Raw genomic sequence first — 26,122 nt, forward strand, 5'->3', positions numbered from 1 at the left:
CATCATCCCTATCCTGTCCTTATGTATCTTAAAAGAAAAAAACCAAATAATATTCAATAATGTATTTTATTTTTTCAATTATTACTAAATTACATAACAAAGGCATTTTTATTACATTGTAATTTAATTACTGCACTTACACATTATTTAACATTAACATATTAATTAATGTAACAAAATAATAAGTATCTTAATAATAAATCCTAAATAACAATACTACTGGAATACTTTGAATTTTCCATGTTTAACAGAAAATTCCTTGCATTGTGAAACATTTTCTCAAAATCCTTCGTTCTCGGTATCATGTTGTGCAGTAACTTGTTTTCATTATAGTCTTTAGTTTTGTGACAACCGGTTTTTTGAATTTCGGACACACGGTGATGCTGAAACAAAGAACAAAACACTTTATACATACCTATAACCTATAATATGCGACCGGCCGAGATAAGCACGGGTGTGTGGGGCGTCACCCCCCGATTCGATTGCAATCTCGACCTGTCGGTTTGTAGTTATTTGTACCAATATGGACCCCATCTATGCCGGCGCTCGCCGACACACACACGGCACCCCCTTAGAGCGCTTTCCAGTCAGTTTTAACAAAAAAAAAAAAACACTCCAAAAAGGCAGAGCACGCCCGCCAGCTAACACCAAAACACAGACGAAGTCCCACCTACTATATAATACGGTACTGATATTCAGATTTGAATCCGGTATCGGATTAGACCGCAGATTAGGAGGCGGACATCCTAATCACGAGGCTATCAGACAGATTATATTGAACTAGAGGATGCCCGCAACTTCGTCCGCGTGGATTTAGATTTTTATAGAGCCCGTGGTTTGATTTTCCGGGATAAAAAGTTGCCTATGTCCGTCCCCGGGATAAAAGCTAACCGTGTACCAAATTTCGTCAGAATCGGTTACACTGTTGGGCCGTGAAAAGGTAACAGACAGACAGACAGACACACTTTCGCATTTATAATATTAGTATGGATAGTATGGATTTCACTATTGAGTATTGATAAAATATTCTAAATACTAACACAGTGTTGTATTCAAGCGATGATATCTTCAAGTATTCGATATATACACTGGAGGACTGCAGCAGTCGCCAAGTCATTGGGTTAAGCAGGTTGGCTTCATATTTCCACTCAACAATCACGGAAATGGGCGGATGACCGGTATCTTTGAAGGCTAACAACTTGGTCTCAACATCCCCGGGCCTATAGTATTTTCTGTAAACAAAGTAATTTGCATTAGTAATAATATTTTGTAAATCACTACCCATATTGTAAATGCAAGTGTATTCGTTGGTTTGTTCTCCAAGCCTCCGCAACGGAGCAAGGGATAGACGTGATTTTTTTTATAGTTATACGCTATTTAGTTAAAGATTTGAAGAGTCCTGCGTGCTCCATCTTAAGCTACATCATCACTTGCCATCAGGTATGATTGCAGACAAGCGCTAATCCATAAAAAAAAAGAATGACAGACTATTACTAAGCCAACAGTACAAGACTATTATTAAGCCTCCGCTGTCGGTACATATCTATCTGTTAGCGGGCTGTATCTCATGAGACGCAATAGAGTTGAAATTTTCAGTGTGTATTTTTATTGCCGCTATAACAACAAATACCTAACAAAAAACCAAAAGCCATTCAAATAAGTATTGTACAGTCCGACAAGGCTCTTTTGGCACTTGAGTGTGGGCGCAGTTGTCGCTTTATGCCGACACAGCGAACTATCAACAAGAGCACTTCTCTAGATAGCAGCTTTAGTTCCGATTTTAGCCACGGGCCAAAAGAGCCTTGTCGGACTTATCTTGTACGATGGTACAGAACCCTTCGTGTGCGAGTCCGACTCGCACTTGACCGGTTTTTTATCTTACTACGTCATTACTCATTACACGCATTATTTTTATATCTTTATCAAAAGCATAAAAACTACTAACTACTTAATGATATAGATTTTATAAACAATGATAACGTAGTTCCGTGTACGATTTTTTTATAGTTGTTTTTAAGTTTATCTTAGCATTGAAACAATCAATTTCAAACAACGCTTTTGAACTTGGACCTGCATAATATGTAATGCCAGCTAAGTTTTACTTTTATATTTACTAGCGTATGCCCGCGACTTTACCCGCATGTACTACACAAATTCAAACCCCCTATTTTACCCCCTTAGGGGTTAAGACTGAAGAATTGGCCGTAAGGACGAGGTTCGGTCGGACTTACGCTGAAATCTATAGAGCGCACTTTGACTTTGCTCAGTCTTAAAACACTGTTAAAACGAGACAGCGTTATTTCACGGACATAAGTCTGTCCCGTTTTAACTGAAACTTAAGTCTGAGTTAAGTCAAAGTACGCTCTATAGATTTCAGCCTCAGACCTCCAGCTTTGGACGAGCTAACAACACCAGCTAGTAATAAATAAAGAGTGTAACGATGATTTATACTCACTGTTCTTCATTGATCAACTTGTGATCGCTCTTGTTATTATTCCTATCGACGAGAGTCAGCGATATCCTCCCCACATCCGGGCCGTGGCGTATGCTCTCCGATGAGTTCGATATCTTTATAGTAACCTCGTAATGTACTCCTGTAACAAAAATTGTGGTGTCGTTGTACATTTCGTTCCAATTTTTAGGTTTCCGTAGACCCGTACCTCAAAAGGAAAATAGGAACCCTTATAGGACAAGTTCGTTGTCTGTCTGATGTCTGTCAAGGAACTTAAAGGGTACCTCTCTTAGGGTGAGATCTATAACGCGCACTCTGACTTTGCTTAAACTTAAGACGGAGTTAAAGATCTATATTGTCTCGTTTTAACTCAATCTAAAGTCTAAGCAAAGTCTTAGCAAATAAATAAATTTCACCCTTAGATGTAGAATCATGAAAGGCAGGTAGTTCTGGTGTTATAGCACAAGTAAAGGAATAAATCTGAAAACCGTGAATTTGTGATTGTAATTGAGAGAGTACATTCTAAATCAGAAAAAAAAGAACGCCACTCCGGCCGTTGTGGCGTTATTCGTAGGATATGATGTATGTTGAATTTAGTACTCACTACAAAACGGTTTGGAGCTGCCAGTCGTTGAGTAGAGAACAATGTTAGAGTTGGAATCGACCATGCTGCTGGACTGCAAGCGCTTGTACACAGTGTGCGAGTGCAAACCCATTGGTATGCAAAGATGTTTGCTATCGCAGGTTGTGCAGTTGCCCTCTAAAAATGCCTGAAAATGACGGCCCTAGTTAATTATTTATCCTATGTTATTAATAACTAAACTTATACATGCTTGTCAGGGTTCCGTACGCGATGGGTGTCAACGGGACTCAATTAGTAAGTCTCCGCTATCCGTCCATCCGTCTTCTGTGAGTCGGGCTCAAACACGAAGGGTTCCGCACCATCGTTTAAGAAATAACACTCTCTAATTTTTTTATGGCCATTTTGAAATTTTTATTATTTGTTGTTATAGCGGCAATAAAAATACACATTCAACTCTCTAGTTATTACGGTTCACAAGATACAGCCCGCTGACAGATAGGCGGCCTTCCACCTTCCTATAAATGTCGTTATATACGCCCTGCCATCCTCTTGCAGCCCGGCTGAGTCAAACCGCCGTTTGGGTAGAGGTCTCCGAGTTCCCACTGGATTCAGAGGTCCACGCGAAGTCGTCGTCTAGTAGTAAAATAAGTGCGTACCTCATAAGATTTACACTGGATGGCCATGAAAGGGCACGTAGGAGCTACACTCTCGGTGAACAGTTCGTAGCTGCGTTCATGGTCGCAGCTGACAAATTGCACCACCTTCCTATACATGTCGTCCTCCTGCCCTCCTCTCTTGCAGCCCGGCTGAGTCGAACCGCCGTTTGGGAAGAAATCTATGTGACCGATCGGTTCTGATATACCGAAACCTGGAAGACGTGTGGCGTTTTACTATTTGAACTAAGTTTTTTTTTATAATTGCGAAAGTGTGCCTGTCTATCTGTTAACTTTTTCACGGCCTATCCGTTAAAACGATTTTGGTTTAAAATTTAATGACGAAAGGTACCGAGTTAGCTTGCATCCCAGGGATGACCATAGGATATTTATAATCCTGGAAAATCAAAGACTTCCCACGGGATTCTTAAAACACTTAAATCAACGCGGATAAGGTTATGGGCATTATCTATTTGCTACAGAGATAGCTTACATCCTGGAGACGGGCATAGGTTACTTTTTATCCCGGAAAGACTTTATCAAGCTATCAGAGTTCCCATTGGGGTTTTATGCTAGCCACTAGTCTAGTGGCTAGAATCTAGATCAATGAAGCAGTCAAAGGCAGGTAGATAGATATAGCGTGTATTACCTGAGAGATATAACGGCATAGCATTGCTGTGAATGATGTCGACAAACTGGGCGTCAGACTTGTCCAAGCGAACCAGCGTCACCGTATTGCTAAAGTACGGAGCCGCGGGGTCCAGACCGGTAATGCGACCTAATTTTAGGTTGTAATTCTGAAAAAATAATCCACTTTTTTAAGTTGAGTTTTCAACTAAAGCAAAGACAATAACCACTTGTATCTAAAGCAGACCAATGACATTATTTAGAGATTATTATAAGTATAGATTGTCATCTCTAAATATTATAAAAGCATATTATAGCATATAATTATTATAAAGCAGATAAGTGAAGTTATGGTAGTGTCTAGATGGCCACAAGCGGTCGTTTCATAATGAAAAATATAAAAAACATCGAACCGTAATAACACAAAGTGTAGCTTTTACAATTTAAACCTTAACACAAACTGATAATGGTTAATTTCAAATAGTTCGCGATTGCACAGTGCGTACGTTTGACGAACGTTTATGCTAGAGAAACGCTAGTATGAAGGGGATCTAAATTCTAAATGTGTAAGTATATCTTACTTTTTGTAAAGCGTGCCCACAATAGCCTCCTAGATGCGCTCCTAAGGAATGCCCGATGTAGTGGAAATTATCTAAGTTTGGCAACTGTAACACTTCCTGTAACAAAAAAATTATATCTTTGAGGAATTATACATTTTTGGTGATAGGGAAATATACTGAGGCTAAATCATAAATGGGGTTCGAAAAATCAAAAATATCATGTGCATAACCGTGCCACACGAATATGATCATTAAGGTGCTAAAGGTCTTACAGTCGGACTGTATGTCGCATTTAAAATCGCTGAAACTAGGTTTTAATATTAGCGATTCTATCGGTCATGCGTTTTATGTAGGCATATCGCTTTTAAAATCACTGAAACTAGATTCACTTACGTAGATAGTACGTATCAAATAAGCAGTCGTAGCACCAACAAGCCTTATATTGGCGACCGCTTGCCCATACGGCGGCTGAGATCCTCTGCGCCAATCTACAACCACGACAGTGGCTGCATCGTTCCCTTTTTGGTTTAAAAGCGCATCCGCCAAGTTTTGAATCTAAAACAAAAAGAGTTTTTTACTAAGAAAGAGTTTACTAAGAAAAAGGCTAATGCAGAGCTCAAGATAATATAATGTGAAGGAATTTCTACGCTCAAAAATGATAAAATACATAATGCTCACCCAAAGTTTATGACCGCCTTCCAAAAATCCGTGCGAGATGAAATAGAAAGGCCCTCGGGGATCAAGATTGGCGTTCCGAATCTTTTCTACATCCTTTGACTGCAACAGTACTGGGATCTTGCGGTTTCTTCGTGTAAACACTGCGTATCTGAAAAGCAAACCCAGTTTTAAAATCATAACGTAAAAGATTAGCAAGTTTAAGTGATGGGACGGCTATGGCAGACACCGCTAATGTGGGCAGCAAACCTACATCAATTATTACTACAATCGCAATTGTTGCGAATGACTGAATTTTTGCTATTTTTGTTGCAAAAATGCATTGTAGCCAGTAGTGGCAAAGGTCAGTCAATCAGAGGTGATTGCGATTGTGGCATTGTAGCTGTCATTCTACCGCATTCGAGCCCCAGGTCATATTAGCTATGGCTGAACAGACAGCCACATGGGGCATACAATATGTTATGTTTAGGAGTGGAGTCTACGTATCAGTAAATACGTACAAAATGAAACGATCCTACCCCAATGGATTCACAACCGAAGGTAAGTGGATAGGAAAGGCAGCAGACTAGGTTCTGTGGTGGACGCATTGAGGCTGATGAATGGAATGATGGGGTTAATTCTTTTTATAAAAAGCGAGCAAACGAGCAGGCCTAGGAAGATTTGCAGCACCAGAGGAACCACCAATGCGTTGCCGGCTTTTTGAGAATGAATTTGTTATTCGGCCCTTTGAATAACCCCTTGCTGGACGGATTAAGTGATAAAAACTTTTTATTAATTGAGTTTATTGTTCATAGTTTTCATTAAAGTAAAAATAAATATTAACATTTTGTGGGGTAACCTGGTTAGGAAATATGGAGTCAACAGTGTTTATTTGATAAATGTTAAAAATATTGCATAGGTATGGCTGGATTGTTTAGCTCTCAGACCTTATTTAAGGTCCTGGGATCAAAGATAAGTCTAATCTGCAGGTCGCCCTCGGGAAAATTCGCGAACTTTAGACTGAGCGGTTTACGTGTTATCTACCTATATACTCGTAAGTAACTAAGTGTATGATTCCCACGACTTCAACTCCGTAGAAAATAAAAGGGTTCTCTTGAACCTTTGGGATTTTTAGGACAAGCGTTGTGTACGGAAATTCCAACTTGTTTGTCCTGTTCGTTCGATGATAATATCACAATGCAATTAAGTATGCAGCGACGAATATTTGTTTTGACTCAGCGCACTGACTACTGTGATAGATCGATGTCACGGACGAGCCCCCAGTCTTATCTGAATTCTGAATAATATAATTAAGATAAGACTGGGGGAAACTGTATTATTAGCAATCGTACTTTGAACGGAACGTATAGAAAGGTTGGACCTCTTTTTGTGATAAGTGACAGTTGATTTTATACGTATTTAAAATATTAGCTAGATAAGTACGTAGGTATAGTACCTAACAGGTCGAGATGGCGATCGGCGTATGAGGTGGGGGGACGTCCCGCACACCCGCACGTCACCCGCGCTATCCCGCACCGGGTTAGCGCGGAGGCTGTGTGGGTGTGCGGGACGTCTCCCCACCTCATACCCCGATTGCCATCTCGAACAGTCGCGTACTATACCTAAGTACCTATATTCTGAAGAAAGTATTAGCTTCACCTTCACAAGCTTCATCGTTGCCCACTAGATTCAATTATAAGTTATGGCAAAATTATGTACAAAAAAATTTTAACTAAAAAATATGTAATATACAAATGTGTTACATATTACCTAAATGCATGTCGGTTAGCTTTACACACCCTATCCGTTTAAAATGGTTGATCCGTTATCCGTTGATTTTGACTGGTAGGTACAGAGATAGCTTGCATCCCAGGGACGGTCATAGGCGCTAGGGTGCATTGTAATGATATACCTCATTTATAAAGCTCATCGTAGACTAAAATTATAATGTTACTTCACAGTTCATACATTATAGCATTAATCTACAATGCACTGCGAGACATTAATTAATTAAAAAGGTCTTACCAATATGCTTATCATTGGCTAGCTAGGGATAAACAAGTTTTATCGCAACATATTCATGACAATCACTTTTAATGACACACCCTCTTAGTATATTCTTATGCCTTAAGAGGGGTCTCTCCGTCACTCGCTCTATACAAACGTAGTTCCAATTTCATTTGAATATTAAGCAACCAAGTCCATGAAATTTTGCAGACATATTCTAGAAACTAATATATATGCCTGTGGTTTTCCAGATTTCTGTTAAAATATTCGGTTTCAAAGTTACGCGGTCTTAAAAATTCACATACAAATCTTTGAGCCCTTGTAATTTTAAAACTACATATTTTTAGAAAAATCTAAAACACCACAGGCACAAAATTTCATGGACTTTGGTTGCTTAATATTCAAATGAATTGGAACTACGATTGTATGGAGTAAGTGACCTAGAGAGCCCTGTTAAGCAGGAATATAATGCGTTGACCGACTTTAAATCTTGTTATGATTAAATGAGAGTTGAGTCTATCGAATTGTCGATGACGATCAGTGTAACTTAAAAAATAGACTTTTAACTATAACCATAATACATAGCATAGAATAGATACGTTTTTATTCCTTCCCTACTAGTAGCATGTTCGATTTCGGTTAAAAAATGATAAGTACCTGAATTTCTCAGTGCATTACAATTCATCTTTAGATTAGCTGTAAGAGCCTACCAAGTAGAGGAAATTAAATAAATGTGGGTGAAAACCACAAGCGCCGGGATCGAATCCACGACCTCCTGAATAAGAGGTCAACGTCTTAACCACTAGGAAACCACCGCTTCTTCTCATGGTAATAAATTATTATTTTTTAAAGTGCTTATTATTTTTTCAGATACTCACCGCACGCCCAAAGTCTCCGGCGAAACGGGGAAGTAGTTATCAGGGCGATGTTCGGTCCAAGGATAAGCTTTCGAGAAACATCCGTATGGTGGGTAGCACCGCTCCAGCTCTGCGTCCTCTTAAAGAACAAATATTTGTACTTATTAGAAAAATAAAGATTTACCAAATACTCTAATTTTTTTTTTTTAATAAAGGTAAGCAAGTATAAATGTAAGTGGTGGAAAAAGTAAGAAAAACTAACCATAAGTAGGAAAAGTGGTCGAGTTCTGTTTATCCATCAGCACAATAATAGTTTGCAGCATTAACGTAGCACTCGTTTTGTTGAACATTTTTACACACGTAAGTAGACGCGACCAACTTTCGGTAAACAGTGTAACGTGAAACCGTAATATGACCCACGTGTCACTGTACTTTATCAATCGTTCGTTTCTGTATTTGTAATTGATACTGTGCAGTGTAGAGTCCTGCTAATTGTCCAGTTGGATGTGTAATGAAATAATTTCAAGGCGTCCCTTGTTTATATACCTAGTTCATTATGCACTGGACACAACCTCTGCTGGAACGTATCTTCACCTAATAGATCCGCATTGGTTCTAGTTCGCAGACGTTCCGGGATATGCCGATAAGAGGGGTTACGACGTTATCAAACTTCTGTTATTTTGTTAAACGCGATTGACGCACGAGTCTCAGTTATAATAGGATGTCGAGTAATTAATTATGTAGGTACTAGGGCCGCTGTGATGTTCGATTGATTTTATTGCCGTTTTTATCTCCCCAACAAAGAATTAGTCTAGACACGCTGGCGATATGTAGGGCGCGAACAATTTTACAATTGACGTAGGTACCTACTCAGATCTTTATTATGTGTTATATTATGAAAATATCTACCTACTAGTTAATTAATAATGTCATACGTGACAACTATTAACACACAATACACATTTAACTAGCACACAGCAAACTCCGCAGTTTTTCGTTCTATCAAGGACTTTTTACTTAATCAAAAAAAAAAACGAAATTTATTTTTAGTTTAATTAAAAAAGGGGGGAATTCGGGGACTTGAAATTCGAAATTTCAAAGTAAGATATAAAATGATAAATACCTTTAAGTACATCGAGTGGAATATCATATGGACGGGCTTTGCCCGAACATTTAAAAATGGATTTTTATGCATTATAGTTTTTGATTTATCGTGCAAAATAACGGAAAAAGATCCTCGCCCCCCTACCTCCGAAGTTTGAAAATCTTTAATTTTTGATGTATATTTTACAGGAAAAATAAAACCAACGCTCTAAGTAGCATAGTTTAAAAAAATATTAACTGTACTCCTAACTAAAACTAAGTAGGTATTATTAATAAAACTTTACAAAGTTAGTTTTGCGGTTCGCTAACGATGATTGTCACAGTAATTTTACTTCTTCTGTAGTACGGAACCCTCGGTGCGTGAGTTGGACTCGCACTTGGTTTTTTTAGTAACGAAGCCATTTCCGAGCAACCGGGAGAAAGGTATTTTTAATTACTTACGCAAATTACAATCAATATATATACATTATTGAAAACAACTACTAATACAACAGGTAGGTATAAAAATGTCAATAATCGGACTTTGTAATTTGATAACTTGCGAAATCCGGTTTAAAAAACTTTATGTAAACAATTGTATCTTGTTATATTCATAACATCCAATATGAAAATAATTATTTACTATCTGTTACATGTTTTGATAGACGTAGATCAACTAGACGTTAACATAAGACGAGGTTAATTAAAATGAACTAAGAGATAATAATTGTGGCATTGATATCAAGGATATACAGGCAATTGTTACCCCAAGAAAATCCCGCTTAAAAATAGAACCATAATTTTGAGTCATTCATTCGCTCATCAACACCAAATTGAGTTAAACCTATGAAATTGAGGCTGGATGTTTCAGTAAAAAACGCGGTAAAACGAGAATCTCTCCCATATTGGAAGTGCGTTAAAAATAGTATCTGTTACTTCTTCACATCCTAACTATTCAATGAAATGAAAAGCACAAAAGTTAAACATTATTTGGAAAACATGATTTAATGGTTCCCGCGTGATTTTTAGTAAAAACTACAACATCGATGATGCTGGCAAAGCTAAATATTTTAATTTTAATGATTGTAAAATAATATGAATAATGCCATATGTGTATCTGAGTATCTGTGTATCTGTCTGTGGCATCGTAGCGCCTAAACGAACGAACCGATTTTAATTTAGTTTTTTTTGTTTGAAAGGTGGCTTGATCGAGAGTGTTCTTAGCTATAATCCAAAAAAATTGGTTCAGCCATTTAAAAGTTATCAGCTCTTTTCTAGTTTTCTTGTAGAAAAGAAGGTTAGATAACCCTTAGGGCCTTTTGAGTGCGACGCGGATGACCTACGCGGACGTCCGCGACGGACGGTAAAATGTATGAAACCTCAACAACTCCGCGACGCGGACAGCTCCGCGTCGCTCTGAACGCGCTGTTGAGGTTTCATACATTTTACCGTCCGTCCGTCCGCGTCCGCGTCGCACTGAACCACGCCTTTGGTTCATAATATTCAAGTGTCAATTGACAAATGTCAAGCTGTCAAGATGGACGTTGCCTAGATACATAATTACGTATTTATTTGAAAATGATGTTTTGGAAAACTCAGATACTTTGGAATAGCTATAATCCTAGAAAATCAGTTCAGCCGTTTGAAAGTTATCATCTCTTTTCTAGTTACTGTAACCTTCACTTGTCGGGGGTGTTATAAATTTTTAATTTACACTTGTAATTTAAAACTGTCAAAACTCGTGACTTTAAGTGCCAGTCTTTAGCATAGTGTTTTTTGTAGAGTAGGACTAAAATTTAAAGTTCATTTTTTTAACAATATCAAAAAGAAAAAGACGCAGATACTCTAATTTTAGTTTAGAGAAAGACATCAGAATCGACGCTTATACAGGCTTAAAATTCACTTAAATTGGCAAATATTATAAGGTCCGTCCTTTTTTAACAATATCAAAAAGACAAAGATGCATATACTCTAACGGCGATTTAACAGAATTTTAAGCCTTTCAAACAGACTTTTAAACCTTTTTCTTCTAAGAAAGGCTTAAAATTTTGTTAAATCGACTAATATAAAATATAAGGTAACCACATCGTTCAGAAATAAATGAAGAGCATTGTAAGAGGTTCAGTCTTAATATTTTATTTGATTAAACATCTATTAAGTAAACACACATATCTCAAAAAATAATTTCATGCATTATTGTTAAGTCACGTTACTATTATTAAACTATTTAACGTCATTAAATATAAATCTACAAAAGTAGATTCAAATCAAAATTTACTTATCATACAAACAGTGAAGTGTACTTTATAATGCCAAAAATAATAAAATAAAGATATAGATAGTGTCTGTTCTATACAAATCTCTAAACAAAATTCACACATCTAAATAATGCCATCCTTTTCCTCCTTCCTTTTTTTCCTTATGAAAAGGATAGCAATACATTTTACAATACATTTAAAACTATCATTTTAGAATTAGTTCTAAACTTATCGAATATGACAGGTGTAAATCTATTGTTATTCCTTTCATAACACTACCTACGGAAAAGGATAAAAGATTAAAACTTGTTCATTTAGTTTCATTTATAGATTGTGTACAATAGAATCAGCCATAACATACAATTACAATAATAGTTCTTGAAGAGAGAGGAGTAAATAATAATCCATACCATAATTAAATGCGAAAGTATGTCTATCTATGTGGGATCTTTTCACGGCCCATTAGTAGAACCGATTTTGACGGAAGTTTCACTCTTTATCCCAGAAAATTAAAGAGTTCTCACGAGATTTTTGAAAATTCAAATCAGACGAAGTCGTGGGCATTATCTAGTTAGATATATTTTAGTATTTTTGTCAATGTTAATGGTGGAATTTATAACAATCTCAAAAATAATTGTACGTAGCCTTTTAGTAGTTTTTCCTTTTCATGCACACATGAAAAGGAAAAACGTTTTCCATCGGGATTTCTGCATCACCATCATCTTTAACGAATGGACGTCCTCTGTTGGACGTAGGTTTTTTGTCAGGACTTCCACATGTCAATCTTGCGCCGCTTGAATCCAGCGGCTTCTTGCGACTCGTTTGATATCGTCTGACCACCTAATAAGAGGTCTAACAACTTTTACATAATATTACATCCATATTCAACCCTTCGAGTTAGGCATAATTTATTTGTACACAAATGTGACTGAGACGTGTACGTACCGCAAATGTAATGGCATTTGAAAATTGTACGACCAGTGGTTCCGCACATCTCATTCCTACACGACACTAATCAAGAGCGAACACAGTATAGTTGCGAGTTTATTCTATTTAACGGCTTTTGCACGGCTGATTCAACCAACCGATCTTGACTGGAGCAGAGATGGTTACAGAGAGACGGGCATAGACAACTTCTCCCGGAATATATGGGATGAAGATTACAAACAGTGATGTAAGAGAACCCTTCAAATATTAGAATATAGGTAAGTTCCCGATGGAAAATGTTACGCACCAGACTTATTTAGTAGAATAAATTGCGTACACACCCACTGACAATACCTAAAGCTAATAAATGCGTCGAAAAATCATAATTTCCTAAAAATATGTATTAACCTCTAAGATTAATTAAACTAATTATTAACTTTGCGCGACTTATTTTTGGATGGTGTTGACGAAAAATTGCAATTGAACGTCATGTCATCAGTAAATATGTCGGACATCGATATTGCTTCGTTGTTACTCGGCGTTTGGATCAGGAAGTTTTCAAATTCCTCAATATTCTCCTTATCCGGTAGTTTAGCTTGAGAAAACCGGAACTCTCTCTTGGTGGAGCTGTCGTTACAGTAAAATTGCATACTATCTGAAGTCTCATCCTTGAAACCGCTATCGACTCTCATCCAATTAATATTAGATATTTCCTTCAAAGCCGTCGTTTTAATCTTCGAATTCGTTACAGTCAACTCTGAGGGTTTTATGGCACTTTCGTAATAACTAGAAGCGTAGAATGTGTTCTCATTAAAGCCGCTATCGACTCGTTTGAAACTCGTAGAACTCTCTCCCGCGCGCGTTGCATTAGAATTGTATTCAAATTGGGAAACGTTTTCAGTCAAAAGTTTGAGATCAATGTTGTTAAAGTCTATTTTCTTTTCTTCCATAACTAGAGGCATGTCTAAATTATCTAAGCTGCTATCTAAAGACATATGCCCAGGGCTCGATCCCATAGGAGCTCGAATTTTACTAATCTCATGTGATAATACATTTTTTTTGTGTTTACCCTTTATGGGTGTTTCATCTAGTAAAGTATTAACACTAAAGTTTTGAGTGGAAGACTGTATTTTATGTGATTGCGCTATTTCCGATTTAGTTTTCACTACTTCTTCTATAGACCAAGCCACTTGTTTAGCTTTGGGCGAGCTTTCTGAATCCGCTAAAATATTCACAGTATACTTAATTACTTTCAGTCAATTAATATTCTTTAAAAATATTAGAAATTTAAGTCTCATGTATCATATTTAGTACTTATTTGGGCCATAAAACTATCAGAGATGCATATGATGAAGCGCTGGTGAATAAAATGGTGTGTAATCACACTTCTAATAAAATACTTTTGTGATCTGGAACATTTTGTTTATTTTGGATTATAAATCTGAACTTATTTTCAAGCAAAACAGCCCAAATCTGTGCCAAATTAAATCCATTGTTGTTTTCGGTAAATACTAGACTTGCAACGAATATTCGGTTACTATTCGGTATTCGGCCTATTCGGCTGCTTTTATTATATTCGGCCGGATACCGAATATCTACATATTATTCGGCCGAATACCGAATACTTAAATAATATATTTTGTCATAGAGAAATAATTGGTAAAATGAAAAATTAAAATCGATTGATTACGTATATATTCATATTTTCATTTCTGTTATAATCATTTAAGTAGTCATTGATGCATAACACAGGTACATAATCATCTTCTGAATTGGAAAAATGGAGGATTCTATGTATTTGAATTATTGTGGTAATAGAGCAACAGCGGGCGCGCGAGCGATGAGTAGGTACATTAGAACAAAACAAAGGAGCGCGAAACAATCACGTCTGTACAAGTTTTTGGCGCTAAAATCTAGCCGAATACTTTTGCCTAATATTCGGCTATTCGGTCAGGGGCCTCGCCGAATATTCGGTATTCGGTATACTGCCGAATATACTATTCGTTGCAAAGTAAATACATTTAAGTTTCAACAGCTTTCATTCAATTTTTTAGTCCTCCCATAAAATTTAATTTCGTGCGACTACACCGTTTTGTTTGCCAGCTTGCCTCATATTATGTTATGGTCAAAAACTAATTATCTAAAGTACCAATAGCAGTTCTAGACTGATCTGTAGGTACTAGAAATTTCGATCGAATCATTATATGGCCCATATAAATAGATACTGATACTAAAACAATGCTCGAATGCAATAAAAGGATCTTTAATTCAGGTCACAAATTCTTATTCAAAACAAAAATAAAAATAATAATCATAGATCAAGAGCAAGAATATATAAATACCTTGAGAGACATTGTGTTGGGAGCCATCAATGCTCATATCCATACTGAAGTCCAATTTCTGAACCGAGCGACTTCTGTTCAAGCTCGACATGCTTAGACTGCGTTTTTCCGATAACGAGCCTTTTCTGCTTCTATGAGGCGAGTCTTTGAGCGAAGCGCTCCGCTTGACGATGGATTTACTTGGAGCGATGTTACAGAAGCAAGCGGCTTCCGCTTTGGTGGCCGATGAAGAAACTGCGCAATCGAGACATGTCGCCATAGCTTCGGACTCTGGTGACGTAAAATTGTTTTTCTGCAAAGAAATTTAAGAGTTTTTTAAAGATTTCAATTTTGAGTCATAATTAAATGAATGACCATCTTCGTCGACGCTTACGTACTCCATTGTGGCATGACATGACAAAATTACACTTAAAATCAAAATTTAAAATACACAAATAATTTTTTGATGTTTGTTTACTTTTCATCATCATTATCATCTACAAGGAATCAAGAAGTTAATTTGCTATAATCCGCTGACAAAGGCGTCATACACCGCACGGTACAACATGCATCAAGCGACATACAGCGCCCGCCCTCCCACTACTAAGGAAAAGCCGGCCACCAAGCAAGCCCCAAGTACTACCACCAGAACACACTCGACGCACGTTTCGCTTCTAAATCGGAGCATCCTCAGGAGATGTAGACCTTACAGTGCAAAAATCTGACTTAGCTAAAAAAACTGGCTATTTATTTAACTATTTTTCCATACCTCTTCATCACTAGAAACAGTCTTGGCAACAGGAGAAATCGACGCAGACGTCAAGGACGACGAAGTAGCAGACGTTTGGTTGCGCTTCGGCGTCCGAAACTCTATAGGGCTGAAGCAAGGCTCGCCAAAGTCCACCACATCGAGGATCTTGTTGCGGTAGCACGGATTCCCGGCGCGTCGCCCTTTGTGTAGAGGCGTGCCGAATGTCCGTTTCATACCTTTTGTCACTACACCACAATTCTGCAAATACAAAAATATCAATGTTAGTAAAACACCTACAAGAAATTATACAATTGACTCGTCTTTCATACATGTAACTGATCAATCAACGCACAGCCTAATCCACTGGGATTAGAAACTTGAAATTTTGACAATATGTTGTTTATAACATAGACACTCACTAACAAAGGTTACAACACGCACTTTACCTTTGCTTGTAACGATTTCTGGATATAACGACGAAAATAGAGTGGTTCCTGCATTGTCGTTATACCCGAAATCTACTATATTTTAGCTGAGACTCATGGAGAACTCCCAGCTGGGAAAGTTGTCTCCTAATGAACACAAACTTGTCCTCCAACCAACCTGTTCATAGTCCACCGACTGATCGCACGATAAGGCAACCCATCAAAAAAAAAAAAACAACTTACCAAGTCAGGACTAAATGCGACAGGTGTGTGAGCCTCAAATCTAGATGGAGGACGTTGTTCTATGTGGATCTCGTCATCCGTCTGCTCGGAGTCATCGTGCTCCATGTCACTGTGCTCCTCGAAAACTAACTGCCGCCTCAGAGAGCCGTTTGCAGTGATTTCATAATCACCAGATATGTTCTGCTCCTGGAATTTATTTTATAGAACTAAGTCCCACAAACAGACGGAAACGTTTAATTGCGGAAACCAGCCCAGAAAGAAGAAAGAACTAAGTCATGGAGTATTTAATTTTTATTAAAGTTGATTTAATTTTATTTTTATTTAAAAGTAACTGATGCCTGCGACTTTGTCCGCGTGGATTTAAGTTTTTAAAAACCTGTGGGAACTCTATGATTTTCCAGGATGAAAAGTAGCCTAAGTCACTCTCCAGCAACTATCTCTTTAAATATCTATACCATGCAAAAAATCACGTCGATCCGGTGCTCTGTAGCGACGTGATTGGAGGACAAACCAACACAGCAATGCACTTTCGTATTTGTAATATGGTTAGTTTTGATAAAAATGCAATCATAGTCTCAGTTTTTCGCCATCCTGTATATAATTTACTTTCCTGGACTAGTCTAGTTCTGTTTGCCAGCTTTTCAATTATCTTTGGTAAAATGAATGATGTTACTTTTACATTAAGCAATTTTGTTACCCTGAGATACAGGTTTTAACTTAATTCAGGGCCCCAGACACAATTTGTAAAAAGACCTACATATTTTGAAAAACAAATAATCATTTCAAATCATTTCAAAAATCATTGTCAGGTTCGCAGGATTTGCAGGCTACTGATCAAATATTTTACTCTACTAAATACTTGTTACCTGTGTAAAAGTGCAGTATTGTTGTAAAATGGTTTCAATTTCAGGCGGAAGCTCTGGTGGAAGAGATAACACAGTCTGGGCTGAAACTAAAGTTACAATTCAATAACTGCTTTGTACAGTTCACCAAGAACTCTGATATGCTCTGAATATGAGGAAAGTTGACCATGACCAAACTTAACAATCTTGTTGGTGAAGCAGGTAGCTAGATACAGCAAGCCATCCATCCAGACAAGCTCGTTTGAGCCAGAAAGCCAAACACCTATTTTTTTCCTTTATCAATAATTATAATCTTTTTAAATACGAAAAATTGGTCTTCTCTACTCTAGAAGTCTGTTGGCTTTACTGATGTGTGGTGATGAAAGCTGATGGTGATTTCGCATTGTGATTATCACTAAATTACTTGCGTGATGTATCATCATAGGTGGGTAAAAATAGACAAGCCGCACAGTTGGTTTCAATACTAGGTATTTACTTACTATACTTTTTTAGCATTTTAATTATCATGAGGGATATGCATTATAAATGTAAATAAGTACAACTACTTCTCTGGCAGTCCGCATTCTCCAACTAATCATATGAGCATAGTTGTACATATTTATATTTATAATGTGGCAGGCTTATTTTAGAGGGTAGAATTTGGTCTTCACTTTTCCCCTGTGCTTTGGAGAGTATGTTGAGTTGAGTTTATTGTCACTAACATCTTATATTAGCAGCAAAGTGCTGTCACTTGGAAGTCACTGGTTGACTCCCTGTGATAACAAGGCACTAGCATGAGTCAAGCTATAGCCAGGTTTATAATCTCTATGTATATGCATCAAGGATATGTTATGAACTAGATTCTAGAATAATCAAACACTAAATAGATTTTACAGGTTTCAATGATGCTAGGGCCGATTAGTCCACTAAAATCATATGTAGTCAAATTGTATGCAAAACATAGAAGCCCATCACAATATTTTCCCCAAAAAGCCCAGATTATTACAGGAAGGTGACAAGACCTCAGCAATAAGGGATACAAAACAGAAATAGAAACTTCACAAACACTTATTCAGAGCATACCAGAACTTTGGTGCAAATAGCTGTTAACATCGCTTATTTACAAAAACTTTACTTACAATCCCTTACTTCAACAGTTTTTTCACTTACTAAACTGGTAATAATTAAGCTACTACTACTTTCAGTAGATGATGATAGAAGTGGTTTAATCTTTTTGGATACTTCTAGTGGACTCGGTACAACCATTTCTTGTGAAAAAAATCTGAAAAAAAGTAACACAAACAAAGCAATGATATTAAAGCACATAAATGTCAAAAAGGAATGGATGTTTTACATACATAACGTGAAAATTTAAAACTGCAACACTTTGAGTCATATTTTTGTAAGGCACTATCTATTCTCCTGTATCTTCTATAATATGCTATGTAGGTAATTTGAATGTAACATGTCTATGGTATAGTGTCATAGAAACAAAGTAAGTAATGCAACTGTATGAATGAAACATGCATTATTTAGGTTTTTAAAAATCCTGTGGGATCTCTGTGATTTTCCATGATGAAGAGTACCTATCTATTATATTTATACTCTCACAATATCACGTATGGAGCTAAGTATAGCTAATAGCTCCAGGCTAGAAGCTATCTCAGTGCCAAAATGTCAACAATGTTTCAGCAGAAATAACTCCAAAAGACTTTCACATTATAAAATAGTTGAGTATGGATGAAGTACCTCTGAATAAGAACTAAGCATACCTATCAAATTTTAAGTGTCTACCTAAGTTATTGTTTGTATAATGTATTCATTCTTTTGGCTGTAAATGTAGATGTTATACAATTCCTTTGAATTTTCACCTCAACATATTCGTTTAAAAAATGTAAATAATAATTACTTTTCGTTTGCTTCCTCTGCAATTTTCTCCAACACAGGATCAGGCGAAGGTTCAAACTGGCTACTGCACGCAACGATATCAGCTGGCAACAGTGTACACGCTTGGTCTATATCCCATCGAAACGTACCATTTTTTTGCTTTTTGTAAATTTTGCACATGCCCGGACTATACAAATAAAAACAGAAGAGATGATTACATGATATTTTCACTTGAGAAAAGGTTGTTTTGTTTGTTAGTAATTAATTACATACCTGCATATTGGTTTGTGTAACCTTTCAATTAAAACTTTATCAAAGGGATTTCGAACCCTTTCTTTTGTCGGAGGCGTTGATTTTGTATTACAATTTGGACTGCCATTTTTAACATTCATTTCGAAAATAACGTTAAATTTTTCATTTCATCACATTAGGATTTGGCACCACCAGGGCCGGCTATCCTACGGTATTTCAAATATGCTTAGGTACATTGCAAGTACATGTCTTCTATCTCACATAATTAGTATGGGTAGACATTAAGCTTCTCGCTTCACTACCACAGCTATATTTTACGCACACGTTTGAAATTTTTTATTACTATATGTATTATAGTTATATGGAATGGTCGTACGAGGAGTGTGACCAGCTAAGGGTTTTACCCTAAAGGTGGAAGAAAAACGAGCTTAGATTTTTATAGAAAAAAGTATAATATTTTATTGGATTTAACTTTAAATTTCATGTTGCCAAAATTAAAGGTTTTTAAGAATCATAGAGCAAATTTAAGTGAAATAATATATTTAGGTTTGAAATTACAGTGATATAACATGATAACCATTTTTTGAATAAAGTAATATAAAACAGAGTAGCAGTAACATACAAAATATAAAAATGTTCAATGTCGTTCATTGGATTTCTCATTTCAATAGGTACGATTAAAAATCTGAATTTGGGGGAAATAAAATCAAATGTCGACAACACTGATAAAACAAAAATGAAAAATGGCGTAACGTAGAAATCAATAAAAAATACGAAAACTTTTTAGCCAATTTAAATCACTGTTTCATATGTTTTTCTTAGAAATTTATCGTCTTTTTTCTTAAATTGAGTATACTTGTTTTGTATACGAGTGTAAAGAATCAGTGAGCGCTAATAACCATAACCGCGATTGAGAAATGTATTCCTTGGTTTGGACTTGCATTTTGCGTTTTCACGAAGATCAAAGGAAAGGTGGCCCACATCTAGCGAATGCCGAAGATGCACCAAACATCTTCTGGGGGTTCTGGGGACTTCTGGGGGTGTTCTTACTGTGAAGGCGATAAGGGCATGTAAAACAACCTCCAAGTGCAAGCTGCTGGAAAAACTACCTCAGGAGAGTGGCTGGACGAGAACGACTGGATGGAAAAGGCTAAAGGGACTCTCATACATGCATGCAGTATGATAACTATATAAGACTGCAATTACGGAGGTGGAAAGCATAGTTTTGTCATCACAGAGTAAGTATTACTAGATGATGCCCGCGACTTTGTTCGCGTGACTTAGATTTTTTAAATCCCATGGGAACTCTTTCATTTTCTGGGATGAAAATTAGTATCCTATGTCTCCTCCAGGATGCTAGCTATTTCAGTGCCAAATAGATGATGCCTGTGACTTCATCCACGTGGAATTAGATTTTTAAGAACTCTTTCATTTCATGGAACAAGAAATAGCCTGCATCCATCTCCGAGATGCCAGCTATCACCACAAAATTTCGTCAAAATTGGTTAAATGGATAGGCTGTGAAAAGTTACAGTTACACTTTCACGTTCATAATATTGGTATGGATTAATTTCAGATGAATTTCTTCATTAAACATGCCAAATCCAAATATATCCATTATACCAAATAAACAGGGATATTCTCACTGATGAGTGGCTAAAAATGTTCATTATGTTGTTCATTGTGAAGTGTGAACTCTTTAATACACTTCAAAGCTTCCTATAAAATAAACACTTTGATACTCATGACTTTGTTTCGGTTTTTCAAAATTCCTATCTATGAGATGGATACTCTTTAATTTTCTAGGATAAAAAGCATGGCTCTTAAAATGCCTATCTATGTCTCCAGATGCAAGCTGTTTCTCTGTGGGATTTCTCCAAATCTGGTTCTTTTGTTGAGCTATAAAAGAAAATTTACTCTATTAATGAATGATAATATAATTTACCATTTACTTTATGTTTCTGCCTTAACTTTCCAGAATAAGGAGTTGGTCATCTGAATTGGTGTTTACACTGGGAACACAGTGAAATCCTGCACCTGAGGTGCTGTGTGAGAAGCTACAAAACTGAAAAAGAAACATGTTGGAACTATACCAGGCATTCCTGAACAAATTGAGGCAAGTAAAACAGTGGTTTATTAAATATCATACCATATATCTATACATATAAAAATCACTGACTGACTGACTTACCAATGCACAGCTCAAACTACTTGATTTTGGTATGCAAATAGTCATTACGGTAGACGTAGCTAAGAAGGGATTTTTGAAAATTCAACCCATAAGGGGTTTGAAATTTGTATAGTCCACACGGAAGGTGGAGAACCGTGTTTGGTGGCCCACTCTTGGAAAGGCCTATGCCCAGCAGTGAACGCATACAGGCTGATGGAATTGAATGTCATAGACTAAGGATTAAATACACAAACTTGGCTGATTTCTATTTTTATACAATGTGCAGACTATAGTCATACACCTCATATTAAGAATCTGTAGTACTTATTTTACATTCACTATACAAGCTTACACCCGTCATTTTGTCTGTAGAAAAACAATAATAGCTTTATTTAGACTTTATTTAATTTTCCAGTATATATAGTATGGTATCCATCTTCAGGATGCAAGCTATCTTTCTGGTAAACATCTAAATTGGTTTTATTGTTAAGCTATGAAAAAGTGACATGCACAGGTAGCTAATTACAATTTTAGTAAAGATCTCTAACTTTTTGAAAATAAAATATAGCCTATGTCACTCATGAATTGCTCAGCTTTCTACTGGTCTAAGAATTTTAAAAATCGGTTCAGCAGTTTCAGATGTCAGATGCACATGAAGATCTTTTTTATTTATTTATTTTTTATAGCAATTCCATAAATACTTTCCTTAAATCTAACATCCATACTAATATTATAATTGCGAAAGTGTGTCTGTCTGTCTGTCTATCTGTCTGTCTGTCTGTCTGTCTGACTGACTGTCTGACTGCTACTTTTTCACGGCCCAACAGTTTAACCGATTCTGACGAAATTTGGTATAGGGTTAGCTTATATCCCGGGGACGGACACAGGCTACTTTTTATCCCGGAAAATCAAAGAGTTCCCACGGGATTCTTAAAAACCTATCCGCTGTACGATTTGTATGAAATTTGGTACTAAGGTAGCTTGCGTCCCTGTAATTGACATAGGCAACTTTTTATCCCGGAAAATCAACCAGTTCCCACGGGATCTTTAAAAACCTAAATCCACGCGGACGAAGTCGCGGGCATCCTCTAGTTTGGAACAAAATACTATGATTGTACATGGTAGTATTATAGATACCCAGTTTTGGGTGTTGCAATTTGGTCTGTGCAGCGGGCCCTAGCAGGGAGACCCATATTTTTATTTATATTATATTTAAGTCGTTAAGAAGATCATTTATGGCATACATAGGCTGCACTAAAAGTATCGGGAATGGAATATTTCCACCGTCCCTGTCATATTAAAATCTTTTTAATTGAAAACTCCTTGGTTTTAAAAATCGAATACCATTTACATATTTATTTAAAAAAAGATTCTCGGTCTTGTCACAAGGTCTTTTCAAACTTGTTTAGTCGTTGAGAAAATGGAATTGACTCGAGAAAATTCTAGAGCGATGATTTATTACGACTTTCGAAGTGATTTAACACAAAAACAGTGTGTTGACCGGATGATTTCTGCATTTATTTGGTGATGAAGCCCCATCTAAAATCACAATTTATCGCTGGTTTGCTGAATGTCAACGTGGACGTGTCAAGCTCAGTGATGATCCCCGTTAAGGTCGTCCAAAAATCTGCAGTCACCCAAGAAAACGTTGATGCTGTGCGTAAGCTGATTGAGGAAGATCGACATGTGACATACCGCGAGATTCAGGCAACTTTAGACATTGGCATGAGTCAAATACAAATAATCTTGCATGAACAGTTAGGTGTAAAAAAGTTGTTTTCCCGATGGATACCGCATTTGCTCTGTGAAGAGCAAAAAGCGGCTCGCGTTACTTGGTGCGTCAGAACTCTCGAAAGATTCCACGCAGGATCCTCAAATGCTGTGTACAACATCGTATTAGGTGACGAATCCTGGATATACGCGTACGAACCCGAAACAAAAAACCAGTCACGAGTTTGGGTGTTCGAAAATGAGTTAAAGTCAACAAAAATCGTTCGTTCACGAAGTGTTGCAAAAAAAATGGTGGCCACGTTTGTCTCCAAAACCGGCCATGTTGCGACTATTCCTCTTGAGGGACAAAGAACGGTTAATGCAGAATAGTATGCTAGCATTTGATTGCCACAGGTCGTTTCTGAACTCCGTAAAGAGAACTGCAACCGCCGCATCATCCTCCATCACGACAATGCGAGTTCTCACACCGCGCACAGAACAAAAGAGTTTTTAGAGCAAGAAAACATAGAATTATTAGACCATCCGCCATACAGCCCCGACCTAAGCCCTAATGATTTCTGTACTTTCCCTAAAATAAAGAATACATTGCGTGGTCAGAGATTTTCATCACCTGAAGAAGCTGTGGACGCCTACAAAACGGCCATTTTGGAGACCCCAACTTCCGAATGGAATGGTTGCTTCAATGATTGGTTCCATGATATGGAAAAATGTGTCAAATTTCGCGGAGAATACTTCGAAAAGCAATAAATACATGTTTTAAATAGTAATGTTGTGTCACTTCCTTGATTCCCGAAATTTTCAGTGCCGCCCTCGTAATAGCACTTTTTCTAAAAAAAAGTTTACCAGTCTCCTTCGCTGTGGCAATGATGGGTTGAATGTTTATTATTATATTATGAACTAGCTGATGCCCGCAGCTTCGCCCGCGTGGATTGGTCAGATCCCCTGCAGCATCAGGATTGAGGAGTTGGATTCCAAATTTTTTATGAAACAATGTCGCAAAGTTCCTCTATCGATTAAAAAAGAAATGACGCAAATCGGTTCAGAAATCTCGGAGATTTCGGTGTACATAGGTAGAAAAACACAACTCCCTTTTTAAAAGTCGGTTAAAAAAGTAGCCTATTTTACGCCCTGGTCAATCCTCTACTTGCCTGTGAAAGTCCCGTCAAAATCGGTTCAGCCGTTCCAAAGATTAGCCTTTTCAAACAGACAGACAGACAGACCGACAGACAGACAGACAAAAATTTTAAAAACGTGTGATTCAGTTATGGTATCGTTCAAATAACCATATGAGCTTAATATGAGGTAGTTATTTCGAAATTACAGACAGACACTCCAATTTTATTTATTAGTATAGATGGCAAAAAAGTATATCATAATATGTGTGATGTTCCACATCTACTAAAATGTCATTTAAACAATTTCAGAAAAAGGACCTAATCATCGGTAATCGCCGTGCTATTTGCGTGTCAGATCATTGAAAAAATATATGCGGTAGGTGGGATTGGTGGCACTGTAAGGAATACTCGACTAACAGATAGACATTTGAAACCAAATTCTGTCGATAATATGAAGGCAAGTAAAGACATCTTACCATACCAAACTGAAGTTTTACAAACATTTTATGAAGAAACAGGTGTGAGCACCCAAAAGTATTTAGCATTGCAACGACTCGTATCAATTTTTAGGGTTCCGTACGTGAAGGGTGCCAATGAGACTCTATTACTAAGCCTCCGCTGTCCGTCCACCTGTCCGTCCGTTTGTCTGTATGTCTGTTTTTCAGCGTGCTAAATAGTGTTATATCTTGTGCGATGGTATGGAACCTTTTGTGTGCGAGTCCAACTCACACTTGACCGATTTTTATTTTGGCTTATTACACATTGCCCCTCCAAGTAGGACAAAGTAGATTGTATAACATTTTAAAGTTCAATTTGTCCCACTAATTATTGGTTTGACCAATTGGTGCATAAAATAGCGGCACCAGTGGCACTATTTTTAAGGCCCAGCCCAAAAATTTCTTGAATTATGTCCTTGATATAAGGATAAAGTAAAGGATGCATTTATTTTAATTCATTTAGGTCCTCTATTTTTAGGGTTCCATATCTCCAAAGAAAAAAGGAATCCTTATACTTCGTTTTCTGTCTGTCTATCTGTGTCTCTATCAAGACAAGGGAATCAAAGCTCTTGAGATACTTCCCGTATATAATCCATGACATTTGGTAGCTAGCAATGTCCTAATAGCACAATAATTAATAAAGGGAAAAATCCGAAATCATGAATTTGTGGTTACGTCACATATCTAATCAAAGTCAAAGATTATCATGAAATGTTGTGATTTATGTCTCATAATATTATAACTAACAATTTGCTCGAATTTGTGTAATTCATTGATAATTCATTTTACCTTTCAGGTCAAGCTTGCTGTAAGAGTCTTTAGCAGAGAGGTGGCCCTCACTGTGTCAATGCGGATGAAGACATACATGGACATTTTAACAATTGACGATTATTGTACGATACCTGTAAACATCGATGATGGCATTTTCATTACAGAGATAATTTTATTTATAAATAATTTATTCAATAGCTTAAACGGTTGTGGTCATTCTAAAAGTGGTTTTAAGAACGCATTGTCCGGAAAATTGCAACCATTTAGCGTTTTGGAATGATGACGAATTTAGTTAGTCAGGCTTTAGGTATAAAAAATCCGGTCAAGTGCGAGTCGGACTCACCCACGAAGGTTTCCATATCATTATACAAGATATTTTAACCAGTGTGCATTGTGGCACAGTTGCCACAATGCAAGTTAGTGGCAACAGCGCCATCTATATCTGATTTAGTAAAC

The 26,122-nt window shown here is 37.0% G+C and overlaps 2 protein-coding genes and 1 long non-coding RNA gene across 3 annotated transcripts; 1 reads left to right on the top strand and 2 right to left on the bottom strand.

The window, feature by feature from the left end:
- Window positions 1-48: 48 nt before the first annotated feature.
- Window positions 49-9,254, bottom strand: LOC123866563 (pancreatic lipase-related protein 2-like). The gene is made up of 11 exons (XM_045908206.1): window positions 8,656-9,254; window positions 8,415-8,532; window positions 5,554-5,701; window positions 5,269-5,430; window positions 4,897-4,992; window positions 4,338-4,485; window positions 3,692-3,903; window positions 3,057-3,222; window positions 2,456-2,594; window positions 1,041-1,232; window positions 49-383 (listed from the first exon to the last, which is right to left on the bottom strand). Exons 1-11 carry the CDS (start codon window positions 8,741-8,743, stop codon window positions 302-304), a joined length of 1,551 nt encoding a protein of 516 aa, XP_045764162.1. The 5' UTR covers window positions 8,744-9,254; the 3' UTR covers window positions 49-301.
- A 2,335-nt stretch (window positions 9,255-11,589) lies between these two features.
- Window positions 11,590-19,568, bottom strand: LOC123866562 (protein aurora borealis). Its single transcript, XM_045908204.1, has 8 exons — window positions 19,404-19,568; window positions 19,153-19,317; window positions 18,383-18,525; window positions 17,268-17,353; window positions 16,402-16,587; window positions 15,752-15,991; window positions 15,004-15,295; window positions 11,590-13,883 (listed from the first exon to the last, which is right to left on the bottom strand). The coding sequence occupies exons 1-8, from the start codon at window positions 19,520-19,522 to the stop codon at window positions 13,087-13,089; spliced, it is 2,028 nt and encodes a 675-aa protein (XP_045764160.1). The 5' UTR covers window positions 19,523-19,568; the 3' UTR covers window positions 11,590-13,086.
- A 587-nt stretch (window positions 19,569-20,155) lies between these two features.
- Window positions 20,156-21,498, top strand: LOC123866819. Its single transcript, XR_006796259.1, has 2 exons — window positions 20,156-20,620; window positions 21,361-21,498. It is a non-coding gene; the product is annotated as an uncharacterized LOC123866819 (long non-coding RNA).
- Window positions 21,499-26,122: the final 4,624 nt, after the last annotated feature.

Source organism: Maniola jurtina, chromosome 7, assembly GCF_905333055.1.
Source record: "Maniola jurtina chromosome 7, ilManJurt1.1, whole genome shotgun sequence".
NCBI classification, from domain to species: Eukaryota; Metazoa; Arthropoda; class Insecta; order Lepidoptera; family Nymphalidae; genus Maniola; species Maniola jurtina.

What these genes read in the sequence shown, in the direction of transcription:
- LOC123866563 (XM_045908206.1), bottom strand. Translation starts at nt 8,743, where the DNA reads ATGTTCAACAAAACGAGTGCTACGTTAATGCTGCAAACTATTATTGTG. An exon ending in TATGCCGTTATATCTCTCAG is followed by an intron (nt 3,904 to 4,337) that starts GTAATACACGCT and finishes CACGTCTTCCAG; the next exon opens with GTTTCGGTATATCAGAACCG. An exon ending in AAGTTGATCAATGAAGAACA is followed by an intron (nt 1,233 to 2,455) that starts GTGAGTATAAAT and finishes CTTTGTTTACAG; the next exon opens with AAAATACTATAGGCCCGGGG.
- LOC123866562 (XM_045908204.1), bottom strand. Translation starts at nt 19,522, where the DNA reads ATGAATGTTAAAAATGGCAGTCCAAATTGTAATACAAAATCAACGCCT. An exon ending in TTACACAAACCAATATGCAG is followed by an intron (nt 19,318 to 19,403) that starts GTATGTAATTAA and finishes TTATTTGTATAG; the next exon opens with TCCGGGCATGTGCAAAATTT. An exon ending in GCAGAGGAAGCAAACGAAAA is followed by an intron (nt 18,526 to 19,152) that starts GTAATTATTATT and finishes ACTTTTTTTCAG; the next exon opens with ATTTTTTTCACAAGAAATGG.